Source organism: Bos indicus, chromosome 16 (genome assembly GCF_029378745.1).
Source record: "Bos indicus isolate NIAB-ARS_2022 breed Sahiwal x Tharparkar chromosome 16, NIAB-ARS_B.indTharparkar_mat_pri_1.0, whole genome shotgun sequence".
In the NCBI taxonomy this organism is placed as follows: Eukaryota; Metazoa; Chordata; class Mammalia; order Artiodactyla; family Bovidae; genus Bos; species Bos indicus.
In genome coordinates, this window is record NC_091775.1 from 53,324,832 (window position 1) to 53,342,716 (window position 17,885).

General features: G+C 52.0%; 1 protein-coding gene across 3 annotated transcripts in view; it reads right to left on the reverse strand.

Annotated features, from left to right (window-relative positions):
* Positions 1–17,885, reverse strand: part of KAZN (kazrin, periplakin interacting protein) — a 1,348,869-nt gene that overhangs the window by 140,559 nt on the left and 1,190,425 nt on the right. The window contains exon 1 of one of the 3 annotated variants that reach the window (XM_070768465.1): positions 13,455–14,567. The exons of the other annotated variants lie outside the window; for them this stretch is intronic. Within the exon in view, the coding sequence (XP_070624566.1) occupies positions 13,455–13,461 (7 nt within the window). The 5' untranslated portion in view covers positions 13,462–14,567. Of the gene's footprint in view, positions 1–13,454; positions 14,568–17,885 lie in introns of those variants that run through there. 3 annotated transcript variants of the gene reach the window in all.

Below are 17,885 nucleotides of genomic sequence, written 5' to 3' on the forward strand. Positions count from 1 at the left end.
CATTTAAAAAATGCCATTTCTTGGCCTCCCTTGCAGCTAGAATTGTCTGTGTGACTCAGTCTGGCTGATGAGATATAGGAGATAGTCCCTGAGACTGCCCTTTAAGAAAAAAGGACTTTGCTCAATGGTAAAGAATCTGCCTGCAATGCAGGAGGCACAGTTTCCATCGCTGGGTTGGGAAGATCCCCTGGAGAAAGAAATGGCAACCGACTCCAGTATTCTTGCCTGGAGAATCCCAAGTACCGAGGAGCCTGGTAGGCTACAGTCCACGGGGTCTCACAAGAGCCAGACTTGACTTAGTGACCAAACAACAACAAATGGGAAGGAAATGCAAAAAAGAGGGAACATAAGTATAACTGATTCACTTTGCTGTACAGTATAAACACAACATTGCAAAGCAACAATATGACAAAAACATTTTTTTTAATAAAAGAAAAAAGGCTTTGTCTCCTCCCTGCCTTCTTGCCTGGAGAGTAGATTTGTGGTCAGAACTGCAGCAGCCACATTGTAACAAGGAGGTAACATGCACAGAGGGCACAAAAAGATGCTAAGGGAAGAGAGCCTGGGCCTGGCGAGCATAGCTCAGCCCTGCACCTGTGTGGAGACCTGCAGCACCACCAGCTGGGCAGGGCCACCTGGCGTTGGAGAGCCTTTGATTTCCCTGCTGATCTACCAGTTTCCTGGAGCCAACCGCCACTCCTGGCCCCAGGGAAGAGCCCCAAGTCCTTTCCTGGCTTAATTTTTGTGAGCTCATCAGGTTGGGACGAGAGAGGAACAAGAGAAAGGAAAAAAAGCTTATTTTCCTTGACTGTAGGGCACCATCCAAGAGTCCTCTGAGCTGTCTCCATTCGAGAGGTTTGTGAGTCTGTCCTTCCCAAGCCAGAGGTCCAAACAGCAATAATACTGTAATTACTGTGTCAATGACAATGACTTCTTTACTAACATTTCTAGAGTGCAAGGTATGTGCTCCAGGCTCTGTTTTAAGTATGTCACATGCCTAACAGATACTAGTGAATTCTCACAATAACCTCATAGAGTAGGATCATCCCATTCAACAGATGGGGAAGTTGAGGCACAGGATTTAGGTGACTTGACCAATGTCATTTGGAGTAAAAGGCATAGTCAGGGGTAGAAGCCAGTGGTCTAGCTTTAGCACCTGCCCACACTATACTGTCTTGCAGGAGGAGAGGGCAACAGGGTCCGTGGGTGACACAGAGGGAACCCTACAGTGCTGTGTGCTCACCCTGGTAGATGGCAGGCAAGGCAGGGTTGCCCCCCCCACACCCCACCAGCAGGTATGGGCTCACTCTTGTTTCCTACGTGGAGCTGGGCGTCACAGAGAGCCACCACTCCGTGCACCACCCTCCCCAGGGGCACAGTCCCCATGTAGCTCCTTAAGGACGTGGCCACGGAGGCAGCAGGGGCCCTGATGACACCCAACGCCCAGCTCCAGCCCAGCACTGGGCTCCTGGCAGGCCCTCGCCGAGCACGGTGCAAGGCGAACGTGGGCCAGGCACGTCTGGGTCAGCCCCCGGGGTCCAATCCCGGCTCCCCAGCTTCCTGGCTATTTGACCTTAGGACAAGTGACCTCCGAGTTTACCTGAAAACGGAGCCAAGACCAGTCTCCCAAGCCTGTGGTAAACATTAAAGCAATCATCTAAGTGGGAACATTCCGGAAGGTTCTAAATGGGGGTCACATGTCACTCGTTAAGACCATTATTATAGAAAAGGGCAAATCTCCCCAATATTCTGAGGAAAGGCCTTGGCCTCACTGACCTCAGAGCCCTGACCTGTGGGCCTCCCAGCCTGGGAGGGGTGGCTTAAATGGCAGAGAAGGCTGAGTCACCCTGTCTGCAGGGGGAGGGCAGGAGCCAGAACATGGAGGGGCTCCAAGTGGAGCCTAGGCTGGAGTGACAGTCCCTGGCTGCTCATCATAGATGGACACCTTGAAAAACTACCACAGACACACACACATCTGTCAAAACTCACCAAGCTCCAACTGTACCCTTAAGACCTGTTTACTTTGCTGTAGGGAATTATACCACCAAAAAAAAAGCGGGGGTGGGGGTGAGGGGAGAGTCAGTAACATAGTTCAGGTTTTCCATTAACTGACTTTTATAGATCCTCCTCCCCAATCCAGGTACCGGGCCCAGCATCCCCCTGACCCCTAGCAGGGCTCAGCGGAAGGGGAACTTGAATCCAGCCCCAGGCTCGGTGGACTACCTCCATTCACTTGAGCTACACCTGCTCTGTGGGAGAGAAATTGGATGCCCTGAGAACCATGCCCCACTGGCCCTGGCTGGATGGAGGTCACTCTGGATGGCACGATGCTCTGCTTAACGACGCCACAGTTCTCTCCCAGTCCAAACACCCTCTCTGGCAGAGACAGGGGTTGATGGCACTGCCACATTCTCAGACTCTGACTGTGCAGGATGCCGCTCACTGGATTACAGGCTTCATCTCACCGGATCCTCATAGCACCTACGCAGGGCTGCGGTGACTCCGCCTGAGTTCAGAGACACTGCAGGCTGTGGGATGGAGCCCAGGTCAGCCTGGGGGGTCATAAGCCCCCGACCATGGGTTGGTCCAGCAGTGCTCGGCAGGCTGTGAGTGTTCAAAAGGCACCACTGCCGCCATGACTGCCGTTATTGTCATCACTGCCAAATCTGGCCCAGGAAGTGATCTCAGAACATTAGGATGACTTTTGTTCCAAAAATTAGGAATCAGGGACCTCCCTGGTAGTCCAGTGGCTAAGACTCTGCACCTCCCAGTGCAGGGGGCTCCAGGTGGGATCCCTAGTCAGGGAACTAGATCCCACAAGCTGCAACTAAGGGTTCGAGCGCTGCGACTGAAGATTCTGCACGCTACAATTAAAAAGGATCCTGCATGCCACAACTAAGACCTAGCACAGACAAATATTAAAAAAATTAGGAATCAGGTTGTTCTTGGAGTGTTTAAATGTCAAGACTGAGGCACAATGATTCATATCAAATCCCCATGAGAGATGGGTTCCCAGGCCCCAAGGCTAAACAGGACCACATGTATTCGGGTCCCAAGAATCCAGTGCCTGATGGCAGAGGGGAGTCTTGAAAAGAAAGAGCCAGAGAGGAGGTTGCTGGCAGAACGCACTGCCCAGGCAGAGAGGGTAAGGGTCTTCGCCAGTGGTCTAAGGGCACCTCCTCGGTTCTGCCTTTACGTGGCGGGAGCACATGACGAGAAAGAGGTCAGCTGCATTCCCACAGTGCAGTCCCTCTGTTCTTGAATTCAAGCATCATCATCATCATCACAGTGAGCCTCTCCTCTCATGCATGCCAAAACACCTCTAAGTCCTCGCACCATTAATTCTTGATTCTCACAGTAACACAAGGGGATATACCCATTTTACAGAAGAAACCAAGGCAGGGAGAAAACGTGGTTAAACTCAGAAGGTCTGGCTGCAGAGCCTTTTCCAGTCACCCCTGAGTTATATTCTACCCCTTCTCCTCTGGGTCTGGGTGCCAGTCTGCAAGCTCTCCCCAAGGCCGGCAAAGCGTATGTTTCCTCTAAGGGCCTGCTGTGGTTAACAGGGAGCCCTCAAACCCTCCTGGATAGACACCACTGTTTGCATCCTTCCCCGAGACTGGAAGGCCTGAGGTCACAGAACCTCTTGGCCAAGCTGACCCTAAAGCTAAGTGGGGCCAGGAATCCTGGATTCAGTCAGGTCAGCAGAGGCAACAGAAGCAATGTGGCCCTCAGTTCTAGACTCAGCCTCAAAGGTTCCTCAGAGCTCTGTAAATTACCGGAATTCCACAGGGACACTGAGTCAGGTGGGACTTGAACGTAATGGTCTGTGGAGAGAGAAATCTGGGAAGAGCAGCCTGAAGGCTGGGCCTCCAGGACTAAGAAGAGACTTGAAATCACTTCCTTTTGCTTGATTGGTCCTCGCAGACCCAGCCTGGGCTCCCCTCCTGCCTGGTTTTTGTATAGTGAGCTGAAAACAGCCCTCTTGGACCACCTCTGTTCATCATGCCTACTCTTCCGTCCCTCCCCTCCTGCCCCCTGCACATGAGACAGACCCAAGAAACCAGGAACAGGGCAAGTGGCAGGCAGACAAAAGCTGGAACCATGCTTTGCTAGAGATTTCCAGGTTCTGTCTGTCTCTGTTATGTGATCCCGACACTTAAAGCTTTTGGGGTGATGGGACACAATACAGCACTCACCAAACAAGAGGAGATTCTCAAAAACCTCCCAGCCGCTTCTCAACTATTAATCCCAAGGCTGCTCCAGGGCCCGGGAGAACCACCTGGTAATTTTTATTACAAGTGGGTGGGGTGGGCCTGGCAGGTACCAGGTGATGCAGCCTTTGTCTTTTTCTCATATTTCACAGTAACTGTATGTTCTTTGAGGCACTGTTTAATCTGTCTTTCCTGCAGAGCTGTTTCAGTGCAGCTGCTGGTGCATAAACACACCTTCCGGCCACACCATCCTTGGCTCCTGACTGCCAAGCTAATCCTCTTCCACAATCTTGAGTGGGGGAAGCCCCTGTTTCTCAGGAAGAGCTGTGCCCATCCAGCTCCGCACCCCAGGAATCTGATTCTCTCCAGGGAAGGGATTTGCTTCCTTCGACCGTACCTCATGCGTGTGTGTGTGCTAAGTTGCTCAGTTTGTCTGACTCTTTGACCCCATGAACTGTATCCTGCCAGACTCCTGTGTCCCTGGAATTTTCCAGGCAAGAATACTGGAGTGGGTTGCCATGCCCTTCTCCAGGGGATATTCCTGATCCAGGGATCAAACTCAGATCTGTCTGCATTGCAGGCAGATACCACTGAGCCACCAGGGAAGCCTTCGACCGTCCCTCACCAAGCACCAACTCAGCACCAGTCATGTGCTAGGCACCAGCCCTGGAACGATGACGGTCACAGGTTCTAAAGCAGAGATGCCCTGGGGGAATTGAAGGAATCACAAACCTCCAGAACATAGCTTCCTCATTCTCAGGCACAACCAAACCCGAGGATCTGTGCTGCAGAACATGGGCCTGTAGGCGGCCTGGCCTGATCTTTGCTTCCTGTGTCCACTGCTCTTGAAACCCAGAAAGAACAGTCTCTGGCAGACTTTCTGGACATGTGGCTTGATGTTGCCAAGCACTGACAGCCAGTAGGAGCCTCAGAGTCCTCGGGGGTCTGCAACAGCCACTCAGCAGGTGATTCTAGCTTCAGAATGAATACACATTGCCCAAATACAGCATCTGTCTGGGGGTGGAAAGGCAAGCCCTTTCCTAACACCTAAATGCTGAGTCCCTGATGGTCTGCAGCAGCAGTGATTACCTTGTTCCAAAGCCAGGTCTCCAGGCCTCCTTGGGGCCCTTAAGGAGCCCACTCCTATCCACTTGCTGGGTAGGAGTCATGGGAATGCGGTTCAAAGGTGGAGATAAGACCCAAGCTGACCAATAAGACAGCTGAGTTGTCCTGGCCACTGTGATTGGTTTAGAAGGGGAAGCACATGACACAGGTCAGTCCAATCAGTCGGTATCTGGACTGGGAGATGCTCTTTTTAATGATGGATGAGAGGATGGAGCCTGGAGGTGCTGGTGGCCAAGAAGGGAGCACCAATAAGACAAAGACTGGATCCAGATAATATCCGTGTCCTGGATCACACCACACCTGAAGCCAGAATCTACTCCTGAACTTTTCAGTTATGTGGGCCAATACATTCTTAAGCCAGTTTGACTTGCATTTTCTATCCCTTGCAACTGTAAGATAACTCTGATAAACTACTTCTGTCAGGAACCACTTTCTGGGTGCCCAGCAACCCACAAACCTAAGGCCACCTTCTATGTGCTAAGCACTCAAAGTTATATCACTCTTTCAGAAACCAGACAAACAAAACGGACAATGGAATCCTCTTCCACAAAACCAGTGAGCACCTACCCCCACGTGATTCTAGCTTTTCTTTGACAGCAGTGACCAGTCCCCCTGGGTTGAAATCCTGGAAGGCACAAACTTTCAAGTTCTGCCTTGAGTCCATTTCTAGACTTCTCCTGCCCAAATCAGCCTTTCTCCTCTTCTCCCACCTGGTGAGGTCTGTGAGCACTAACCCCTCAGCCTTCCTTGGCGTGAGGCTCTAGGTCCCCTTCAGGTGCTGACTATGTGCCTGGCTCTAAGCCTCGGACCAAGCAATTCTCTCAGTGGGAACAGTGCTACATCCTCTCCTTTTTGCACACATGTAAACGGAGAGGGAGAGATGGAGGCCAGGACAGGTGGACAGCCTTGTTTAAGGTAACAGGGATGGTCCAGGTGGCATGGTGGATCCCAACTCAGATCCCAAGTCTGTTTGATTGCAAAGCTCATGTTCTTAACTGGATTAGGCTCCCAGCCCTCCCAGCCCTAAATGCCATGCTGTGCATATTTCTCAAACTATTAATAAATGCCAGGTCAAAGAGTGGGACAGAACTGGAACTGGGCCTTTTTTACAAACTCTGGCAAAATCAGCTGGGTCCCCCAGCATTTGCTCTCACCACAGGTTTCTCCCCTCCCCAAGGCTTGGTTCATAAAGGAACGGATCCAGGAGAGGGACAGAGGCCACTGGGTGGCACTGCCCATCTCCCTCTCCACCCATATGTGACTCCCTCCTCCCATCCTGCCTCCCTCTTCTCCACCCTTGTCATTGTTGTTTGGTTGCTAAGCTGCGTCTGTCTCTCTGTGACCCCATGGACTGCAGCATGCCAGGCTTCCCTGTCCCTAACCATTTCCCTAAGTTTGCTCAAACTTATGTCTATTGAGTCAGTGATGCCATCCAACCATCTCATCCTCTGCTGCCCCCTTCTCCTCCTGCCCTCAATCTTCCCCAGCATCAGGTTTTTTTCCAATGAGTGTGCTCTTCACATCAGGTGGCCAAAGCATTGGAGCTTCAGCTTCAGCATCCACCCTCTAGGGGAAAAAAATTACCAAAATACAAGGAGGAAAAAGAAAGAAGGCCCTGCATGGTTACACCCACCAACACATGACGTGGCCCATCCACGCGTCAAGCACAAAGCTCATGACCAACCAGGAGGAAGCAACTTGACCGAGGCCTCGCCACTGCAGGGAGAACCCAGCCCTGGCCTTCTTTCCCACCCGAGTCTGAGTCAGCAGCAGAACACCTGCATCTGTTTCCTTCTCCACCCGTTACCAGAAGACACAGAGCAGACTGAAGCTGCTGGCCCACTGATCAGAGAGCGGGTTCTCCCTGGCCTAGTTCCCAGCAGGACAGCTCCCTTCCTAAGAAGCCCGGGGGAAGGAAGACATTTATATCCCCATTTTAATTTTTTTTTTTTTTTTTTTGCCACACTGTGTGGCAAGGAGGATCTTAGTTCCCCAACCAGGGATCAAACCCTTGCCCCCTGCAGTGGAAGGACAGAGTCTTAACCACTGGACCATCAGGGAAGTCCCATATATCCCCATTTTATAGATAGTCAAACTGAGTCTCTGGTGGTTCAGACAGAAAAGAATCTGCCTGCAGTGCAGGAGATGCTGGGTTTGATCCCGATCCCCTGCAGGTGGGAATGGCAACCCACTCCAGTATTCTTGCTTGGGAAATCCCATGGACAGAGGAGCCTGGTGGGCTCTGGGGTCGCAAAGAGTCGGACATGACTGAGCAACTAACACTTTCTACTTTAAACAGAGGCCCAAAGGATGGTGTCTGGAATCTACTGCCTTGACTGCTAGGCCACTGGCTACTACAATGTGGAAGCAAACTGGAAACACTCTGCCTGAAACGCTCTGCTCAGTGTTTCTTAGGCATCAATCAACTCAGGGGTTAAATACATGTGCAGCAAGCCGCAGGCCCCCGCAGATGTAAATAATTACAGAGAAGTGGGCGACCAGGGCCCAGCCAGGGCTCTCCTAACGACGCCAGCACATGAGGGCGGCCGAGTCTGAAATTCCCGAATCTTCAAATTCCCAAGATCCGTATCTCAACCAGATCTGGGCTTTCAGAAGAATTTAAACCAGATCCAGGCTGCAGCCCAGACAAACGGCAAACCTGGAAGGCCCACTGTCTCAAATGGTGCTTCAAAAGGTAAACTAAGAACGGGCATCTCCCACTATGACTTGACCTCTATGTCCTTCAAGTTCCTCACCTATAAAATTGCAACAACGATGGTTCAGAGCTGCAGTCCTGGAACCGGCTACCTGGGTCACACCCTGGCTTAGTTCTTGACTAGCTGTTGGACCCCAGCAGGTCACTTCTGTGTCCTCATATGGGGAATGAAGGTAACAATGGTATCTGTCTCCCAGGGTTGCACTGACAGCCTATGGGCAACAGATAAATAGGTCCAAGATGAGCCTGGCACGGAGTGAGCCCTCAGCCAAAGCTGGCAGCCAATTCTGATGCAATCAGGAGGATGCCTCACCCCCTGGAGGGGGCAGGGAAGGAAGAGGGCATCTTGGGCTCCTGCAGTGGGAGGTGCCTAAGGCTGTGGAGCCTGTGAGCTGCAGGGTGGTACACTGATCCCTGTAACTTGCTCCTGATTATTCTCCAGCCCAACTGAGCAGCTGCTCCAGGAAGAAATAAAATATGCTTTGCATACTTTAAATGTTTCACTTATGAAAACTAGCAGGGCCGCCTTTTGAAATTGTTTAGCAATAAAGTCAGTAATGAAACCTCCCGAGGCTCTCACCACCGGAGCCCGGGTCAGGGAGCCTGGGCGGGGGCAGGGGAGGAGGACAGGCCGGCCGCCAGTGTGGAGCCCACAGGGGCTTCCAGAAGGCGCCATCTGGGATTTTTCAGAGGGGCACTGGGATCACGTCCTGGTGTCCTGATGTGAAATTGGATCCTCCCGCTGGAAGTCGAGCCCCAAGCCAGCGGGGGGCAGAGGGGAGGGCCCTTCCGGCCTGGGATGCTTTCCCACACTCCAAGGGCGCCCCGGTTTCCAGCCAATCAAGTTAATTGAAAAATTACCTTGGGCTGAGAAAGAGCAGACCCGGGACACGTGGGCTGGTTCACAGGAAACCCTGCTTGGTCTCTGGCATGACTATATCTTCAACAACCTGTATTTGGAAGGCCAGGGACCGTGCTCAGCAACCCAGGAACAGAGGAAGCTCCACATGCCAGGCACACCTCGGAGGGTAATGTGATGCCCACATTACAGACGAGGAGACGAAAGCGCCGAAACCAGGGCTGGCTGGCTCCCCTGAGATGCTTCTTCCCAGAATGCTCTTCTTCCACTTGCCTGGGGGCCCCCCAACCCCAAATCCTAACAAACAGAGCTCAAATGGAAATACAGGATGTACACCAGCTAGCAAGGCCGGCTGGAGGCCTTCTGCCCAGGCTGGAGCAAAAGCATCTTCACATTCAGAGGCTGCCTGCACTCGGGCTGATACTGTTAAGCTGAGTACAGTACTTTTCACTTTTTCTTCACAGTGCTCTCACCCAAATCCCTGGGAAGATTACAATGGTGGGTTTTACTGTCCTCATTAAGGGGCAGTCAACCAAGGCCCAAGGAATGGCTTCTCCACTTGGTCAGCTCACCCAGGGCTTCTGATGCATGAGGCCTGGGCCCACTTCTCCCACCTTGGTCTTCCTCCTGACATCCTCCTACTCCACCCATGCAGATGGCTGGGTACAGCCCTGCCTCTCTGGACTGTGGTCCATTCCCATCCTCCTAGTTCCCCAATCTGTTCAAAAGCCTGGAGCACCCCCAGTCCATCCCATCTCCAGAGGCCTTTGCAGTCACCGATTCTGAGGCATCAAGTTCTAAGTCGCCTCAGTCGTGACTGACTCTCTGCAACCCCATGGACTGTAGCCCACCAGGCTCCTCTGTCCATGGCATCCTCCAGGCAAGAACACTGGAGTGGGTTGCCACGCCCTCCTCCATGGGATCTTTCCGACCCAGGGATTGAACTTGTGTTTCTTATGTCTCCTGCATCGGCAGGCAGTTCTTTACCACTGGTGCCACCTCGGACCAACGGAGGCCCGCAGCTGTGTCCCTTCTCCCACTGTGCTGCAACTTTCGGGATTTAAATAACCTTATTTAACCCGGGCATTTCAGCAGTGTGGTCTATGAACCAAATGTATAATCGAGACGCAGAAAAATAAGTGATATTTGTTTTGGTGGTGGGGTGGGGGGAGAGGAGTGGGATGAGGAGGGTAAACCCAAGTCCCTGAGTTACTACGTCTGTGCACGGAACTTCTCCCCGCGTAAGAAAACGCCGCCTGAACTCAGAAGCTGCACACCTGACCTCTAGCTTTGACAGACCCTCACTAAGTACCTGAGCTGAGTGACCAGAAACACCTCAGAGGCGAGTTGACCTGAATTTGAGTCGCAGACACTTACTCACCTCTTTCTGCCTCAGTTCCCTTACCTGTAAAATGGGGCAATAACTACCCATCTTATGGGCTGCTGTGAGGATGACATGAGCGATTACACACATACAGTCCATATAGACACACGGACTATACACATATAGGAACAGTGCTTGGCACAGTCTGAGTGCTCTGTGCAAGTCAGTTCTTCACTCTGCCCCTCCATCTTCCAGAAGCCACATTCTTCTGCCCTGAGAGCCCCTTTGCACCCTCTGTCCAACAGCCTTGTTCTTGGATCCCCAGGGGCTTCTCCTGGAAACTCCTGACCCAAACCTGCTGGGTAGAACATTTCTTGCTGAGCAGTCTCCAGAGTGGGGCTCCAGCAGCTCAGGCTGCTCGCTGAGGTAGTGCCCACGAGACGCTGATCTGGAGGCATGGAAGCCCCCTCTATCTAGTCGCCCCCCTCCATCACTTTTGCCTGTTTACGGGCTGAGAAAGGCAGAGATGTAACTTGAATTCCTGCTTTGAGCTGCCGCCAGTTTGCCACCAAACATCTCTCCCTCTGTCTGGCCCACTCCACCAACATTTCGCAAAGGTCAAATGCTTACTCCACTCCGCACGCTGCCTCCTGGGAGAGCAGAGGAGAAAAGAATTCAAAAAATGTAAATTGAAAAAACCCCACTGCTCACCATCCCCCACTCCTCCCCACACACACTGGTGCACGCATGCACAGCTCACCCCCAGTTCAGCAAAACCCACAACTGTGGGCCCAGCCCCTCGATCTTAAAAAAAAGTAAGAAGACAGAGGGACGATACAGAGTTTCCACCCACAGTGACCAGCGCCTAGGCTGTCTTCCTTGGAGGAATACAAATGACCGTGCCAACCCAGACTAGGAAATCTCTTGCACAGAACAGCATCCTTCCAGGTCTTTCTGGAAGCTCCTGGCAGGAGCCATGTAGTATATGTCTCAGCACCAAGTACAGTCCTGAGAGCTGAGGTTAGTACAGGGCCTGAGCTGGGGGCAAGGGAAGCCTTACATCAGGCTGAAACTCCCCAGGACCACGATTTTCTGGCCAGAGGTGCTTTCTCCTTTGAAGTCTCTCTCTTCCACAGCCCTCCCCCCACCCCAAGGGAAAACGACTCCGGTGAAAGAAGAGCAGGTTCTAGGTTCGCCTGCAGCGGAATCCAAGTGTCTGACTTGAATGAAGGAACAAACAGAATGAGAAAGAGAGGAACTGGAGGTGAATGGTTCTGAACAGGTCAAAGATGTTTCGTTGGTCTATATATAGCTGCGTGCACGCGAGCGAAATCGCTTCACTCAGTCGTGTCCGACTCTCTGCAACCCCATGGACTGTAGCTTGCCAGGCTCCTCTGTCCATGGGATTCTCCAGGCAAGAATACTGGAGTGGGTTACCATGCCCATCTCCAGGGGATCGTCAGAACCCAGGGACTGAACCCACGACTCTTAACATCTCCTGCACTGAAAGACAGGTTTTTTCCCACTAGTGCCACCTGGGAAGCCCATAGACAGCTGACCCTTGAACACCTTGGGGTTAGGGTGCCTACCTTCCACACAACCAAAAATCTGCATGCAACTTACAGTCAGCCCTCAGAGTCTTGTTAGATCCCACTATCTGAAGATGGTGTAATAGTGTAGTATTTACTATTCTAATAATCCATGTATAAGTGGACCTGAGCAGTTCAAACCCATCTTGTTCAAGAGTCAACTGTATTTATTCTCACAAGCCAGCCTCCTCCTGCCCTACTCTGGTGAGAACTCCTAGATTGTTCCTCTTCCTCCTCCCCCGTCCACAAACTGCAACCCTGGAACATCCGGCCTTTCATGCACATCTTTCCTGATGCATCTGAAACAGTCTGGATCACTGAGGCTGCTCAAGGGGAAAGAGAAGAGATATGTGTAACTTCCCAGGTAGCTCAGTGGGTAAAGAATCCGACTGCCAATGCAGGAGACACAAGAGATGCAGGTTCAATCCCTGGGTGGGGAAGATCCCCTAGAGAAGGAAATGACTAGAGTCCATGGGGTTCCAAAGAGTCAGACACGACTGAGTGTGTGGGTGCACGGGCCTGGAGGGCTGGGGAGTGTACACAAAACAACACACACACATCACACTTCGTAGATGCGTCAAAACTGCTTCTACAGTTGAGCAAAGCAGCTGAAAATAAGCCAACTGAAGAAGCAAGTATCCTAACCAGGAGCAGGTGTTAGTATTGTGACTGAACTTGTAACAAGAAAAAGCCCTGCATGCTGTGGGCTTGCTACCACATCCCTTGGGGAACTGCAGGCGGCTCACCAGCCCAGTCACTCCTTCCCCAGTGGCGGAGGGCACATAGCTGCGGACATTCTAGGAATCCGCAGTGAACCCCCATGCACACTCTGGTTGCTCTTCATCCAGGAGACCCCAGACAACAAAGCCCAAGCTCAGGAGGAAGGGGACAAGGGAACAACAGCCCTCTGGCCCTTCTCCAGGTGAGCTGACAGCACAGATTTCAGCAGAGACCACAGGCAGGCAGGACCCAAGAATCTTCTGCTAAGATCCCTTCAGTAATCATGAAAATTAACCCACAATAACCCCACTGCCCAGGAAATGGTTCCTGCTCCCGATCTCCGGAGAAAGCTATAAATCTCCTTTCAAATTAACATTTGCTCTGCACGCACACCTGCAAAAAGCTCGAACGGGGGAAGCTGGGGGGTGGGGAGAAAAACCAGACCTCCAACCCAGGCTGGTCTGGTTTGGAAAGGGAGGTAGGTGGCTGACTCAAGTTAAACATTTCTAGGCAGAGAAATTCAATCTCCTATTTCAATGGGGCTGCATTGAATGTATTGTTTTTCTGTCCAACCTCCTCTTTCTGTATCCCCTGGTTGCATGCACATATTCAGAGGACCCCCTTGCCAAGAGGCGAGTGCTGTTTATTTGGCTGTGGACGCTGCTTATGGACCCCAAAAGGAGGACGTGAACTCGTCCCTGGATGTCTCTTCCTTCTGACCTAAGAGCTCTCAGTGCCGGGGCTAGCGGGGTGGGGGAGTGGGGTAGTGGGTGGGCTGCAGTACTGTGACCTAATTCCATAGCCCTGTGGCCTGGCCCGAGGCTATATTACCAGCCCCAGCAGCTCTAAATGCATTGCATGGAGTTCCTAGTTCCCTCTCTCCTTGCCTGCTGCCATGGGGGCCCACCTGACATCCCCAGGCTCCTTAGGAGTCTTCTTAAACATCAGGAGAGCCAGGAACACACATCTTGGTCTGGGGAACATTCTTTCCTCGGATGTGTGGGAAGCCAGCAGCTCTCTCTGTGCTCACAAAGGGCTCCCGGTGGGAGACGAGGAGACTAGAAGGTTAAGTCCAGCTGGGCGGATCAAGGCAGGACATCCCGTTCTCCAACTTCCCCAGCACAATCTGCTCTCCTCTGGCTGGGAAAAAAAAGATGCTAAGAGAAAGAAAGCTGGTGCAGGAAGGTGTACTGGCTCATGGGCCATAGTGGCTGTCAGGGGGGGTCAGCGTATCGAGGAAATAGATTTAGCACGTAAGATCCTCAAATGGTAGGACATGGGCCAAGGGTGGATGCTACGGTGAGATCCACTCGGGGCTCAATATAACAGTGAATGCTTAAAGGGAATCAAAGACTGTAAGGGCTGCTAGAGAGGAAGTGTGTTTCCAGTTCCTGCAGGTGTGCCAGCTCAGGAGGAACACCTGTACTGGACACGATCAATCAGTCTGTCTCCCTAACTTAACTGCTTTCCCACGGCCCTGGAAGGCAGCAGCTCCATATATCAGGGACCCTGCCTACCCTGACAGACACAGCAGATGGAACAGTCACCTGACCCAGGGTCTCACAAGCTATGGATGAGGCTGAGACCAAGCAGATTCTCTGCCTCCCAGGCATCTCAGAGGATTGAAAAAAGTCACGCAAGAGCAGACCCCCTGGCAGAGCAGTAAAGCAAGACGGGCAGTTAGGGAGAATCCTCAGAAATTCTTAGGGGGTGGGACTGGAGAGAGGACACTGTCCCAGGCCTCCAGTGTTAGCATCCAGACCCCATGTGGCTGGCCTTGCACTTCTTGAGGTTGTCTTTGTGTCCTTATAAAGCAGCCCTCCTCTGATTTGAACGCCTTCCTGTAAGCACCTGCTGTTTGCAGCTGAAACACCAGTGCACCCCTGGCAGGGCACCCTGCAGTAGGAGGCAGGGCCCTCCCTGGGGGCGGCTGGGCTGGGTGAAGGCTCAGCCATGGCCATCAGACCTGGGAGTCCTGCGTCTGTGAGGGGACGAAGACCAACGACTTCCCCAAGGCTCAAGGCTCACTCACGCGTCCTCTCACTCTGGGGCTGACCCACGGTTCTCTGTGCCAACCCCAGCCATTTAACTCCCCTCATCACTGCTCAGCACAGAGCCCAGACATGGACTGTACACCACGAAAAACAAACTGAAAGCTCAGTCATGGCCAAGACTCAATATCCCAACAGGCAGAAGAGTACCCGGTGTATACATGGCCGGATGCACACATCTCCCACTCTATGGAAAGGCACCTCCAGTACTGCCCACACCAACCAAACCCCATACTTAACAAACATCTTATTATTTGCAACCCATTCAACCTGGCTTATTAATAAAACAGCATGCTGCTGCTGCTGCTAAGTCACTTCAGTCGTGTCCGACTCTGTGTGACCCCATAGACGCCAGCCCACCAGGCTCCCCCATCCCTGGGATTTTCCAGGGAAGAATACTGGAGTGGGTTGCCATTTCCTTCTCCAATGCATGAAAGTGAAAAGTGAAAGTGAAGTCGCTCAGTCATGTCCGACTCTTAGCGACCCCATGGTCTGTGGCCTACCAGGCTCCGTCCATGGGATTTTCCAGGCAAGAGCACTGGAGTGGGTTGCCATTGCCTTCTCCGAAAGCAGCATGCAGGCATGCTAAATCACTTCAGTCCTGTCCAACTCTGTGCAACCGCATGGACTGTAGCCTGTCAGGCTCCTCTGTCCATAGGATTCTCCAGGCAAGAATACTGGAATGGGTTGCCACGCCCTCCTCCAGGGGATCTTCCCAACCCAGGGATTGAGCCGACTACTGCATTGGTAGGTGGCTTCTTTATCACTAGGGCCACCTGGGAAGCTAATAAAGCAGCAACTCCATTTATTAAGTACCTACTGTATAGCAGGTCTTGCCAGGTGGCTTTCCTCATTCCCAGTACAAGATCAAGAACCCAAGGCTCGGAAAGATGAAGCACTGTCCCCAAGGGCCCCCCTGTGGGCTTCTCGCAACTTGTAAGTCTCTGACAACTGGAATGGGTGCCATCTCTGAAAGTCTCACTGACAAGATTCACCTTGCCCCACAGATTTTATCTCCTACAGGTCACTGACCCTGGACTTTTCCAACTTGGCACCTTTCCAGCAAGCCTTGTATCACTCCAGCGCCTGTTGTGGTATAAGGCTAATACAAATGATGTTTTCTGAGCACCTACTATGTGCCAAGCACCATGCTAAGTCCTGTGCACAGGTTGTCTCATTTCATCCCCACAAAGCCCTGCTGGATAGGAATAGCGTCCCCAAATTACAGATGGAGAAACTGAGGCTCAGAGGTGTTAAGGAGCTGGGAATGATTTATACCCAGGCAGTCTGGCTCCATGGCCTTGAGCACCTGGTACATGGTCTCCTTCATCCCCATATTTAGGGCACAGGTCCAGGGACTTGTCTTAGGGTAGGGGCTTGTTCTCCTCCCTGGAGCTGATACTGAATGAAATGGGAGCCAGCACCTATGCCCTAGGCTACACCAGGAACAAAGACAAGCCAACTATGCCCTTTTGCTAAATTCTCGGCTTCCCAGGCTGCCTGGTCCCTGCCCTGCTGTGAGAAGGTAGCCGCTGCCCGCTGGGGATGCTATGAATTCAGGTCATCTCCAGAGGGAACCAGTCAATGCTCTCCAGGGAGACGGCCAAGCTCCAGATGCAGACCAGAAAATCTGACTCCTGTGGGAAGGCTGAGCAAAGCCAGATGCTGGCTGGAGCGCCCAGAGCACCAGCTGCTGCCACTGACCTCAGTGTGCTCGGCAGTACCAGGGACATGGCAGGGGGCTGGTGAGGGGCACCTTACAGCATGCAGGGGAGCAGGCACACGGGGTGGGGTGGGGTGCTCAAATCAAGCCCATCTAGGCCCCACACTCAGGAAGCCAACAGTTCCCGGGGTCCTCCTACAAGCCTTCCTGGGACAAACGTGACTTTAAAAAAAGAGCTTAAACAGAGGGATGGGAGAAAGAGAAAGAAGGGGTCGTGACGACTTATGCCCCGGAGACTATGAAGAACTTCAGAGACAGTGAGTGTCCAGCCGGTCCTTGAGAATAAGGAAGGAAAGGGGGAGATAGTAACAACTGACAAAACAGAAAGCCTGGATCCTCCACGAGCTCTAGAACAGGGCCTGGCTCAGGCTAGGCGCTCAAGGAAATCTACAAAATAATCAACCGTCAGTGTCTACATCCAAGGCTTTCCTTTGATCTCACAACATCTAGTGAGGGGCACAAACACACTGGCTGAAGGAAGGAATCCTCACATGTCATAGAGGACAGCCCCACCTCTGCGTCCCAGCTTCCATTTCTGTGATGAACATTCTCCCTGACTTTCCTTTGGCTAGTACCCCACTCTCAGCTTGTGTGTTTCCCTGGAGGCTCACAAACCCCTACTCCAACCTATTCCAATAGCTATGGTTTTTCCAGTAGTCATGTATGGATATGAGAGTTGGACTATAAAGAAAGCAGAGTGCCAAAGAATAGACGCTTTTGAACTGTGGTGTTGGGCAAGACTCTTGAGGGTCCCTTGGACTGCAAGATCAAACCAGTCAATCCTAAAGGAAATCAGTCCTGAATATTCATTGTAAGGGCTGAAGCTGAAACTCCAATACTTTGGCCACCTGATGTGAAGAACTGACTCATTGGTAAAGACACTGATGCTGGGAAAGATTGAAGGTGGGAGGAGAAGGGGGCGACAGAGGATGAGATGGTTGGATGGCATCACCAACTCAATGGACATGAGTTTGAGTAAACTCCAGGAGTTGGTGATGGACAGGGAAGCCTGATGTGCTGCAGTCCATGGGGTCACAAAGAGTTGAACACGACTGAGCTCAGGCACATGACCTAAGCCTGCCAATCAATGCATTCCTTGCTACTGGACAATGTGATTGGCTCAAAGCTACTGAGTAATTAAAACTAGCCAATGAGAGTCAGACCTGGGATTTTTGCTAGAAATACTGGAAATGAAGGACTCTCTACATTGGAATCTCCAAAAGATAAAATGCTGCTTAGACTTGTTTGGGGTCATTTTTGCCTCCTAACTAGAAAGGATAAAGCTCAGATGAAAGGAGAGCTGGGAGATGACAATCCTCTGAGCCTGTGGATGTAGATATGCCTGAAGCTTGCTTGTGAAAGTGTTAGTCACTCAGTTGTATCTGGCTCTTTGCGACCCCCTGGACTGTAGCCCACCAGGCTCTTCTGTCCATGGAATTCTCCTGGCAAGAATACTGGTACTGGAATGGGTTGCTGTTCCCTTCTCCAGGAGATCTTCCCAACCAGGGATCGAACCCCGGTTTTCTGCACTGCAGGCAGATTCTTTACCATTTGAGCCACCAGG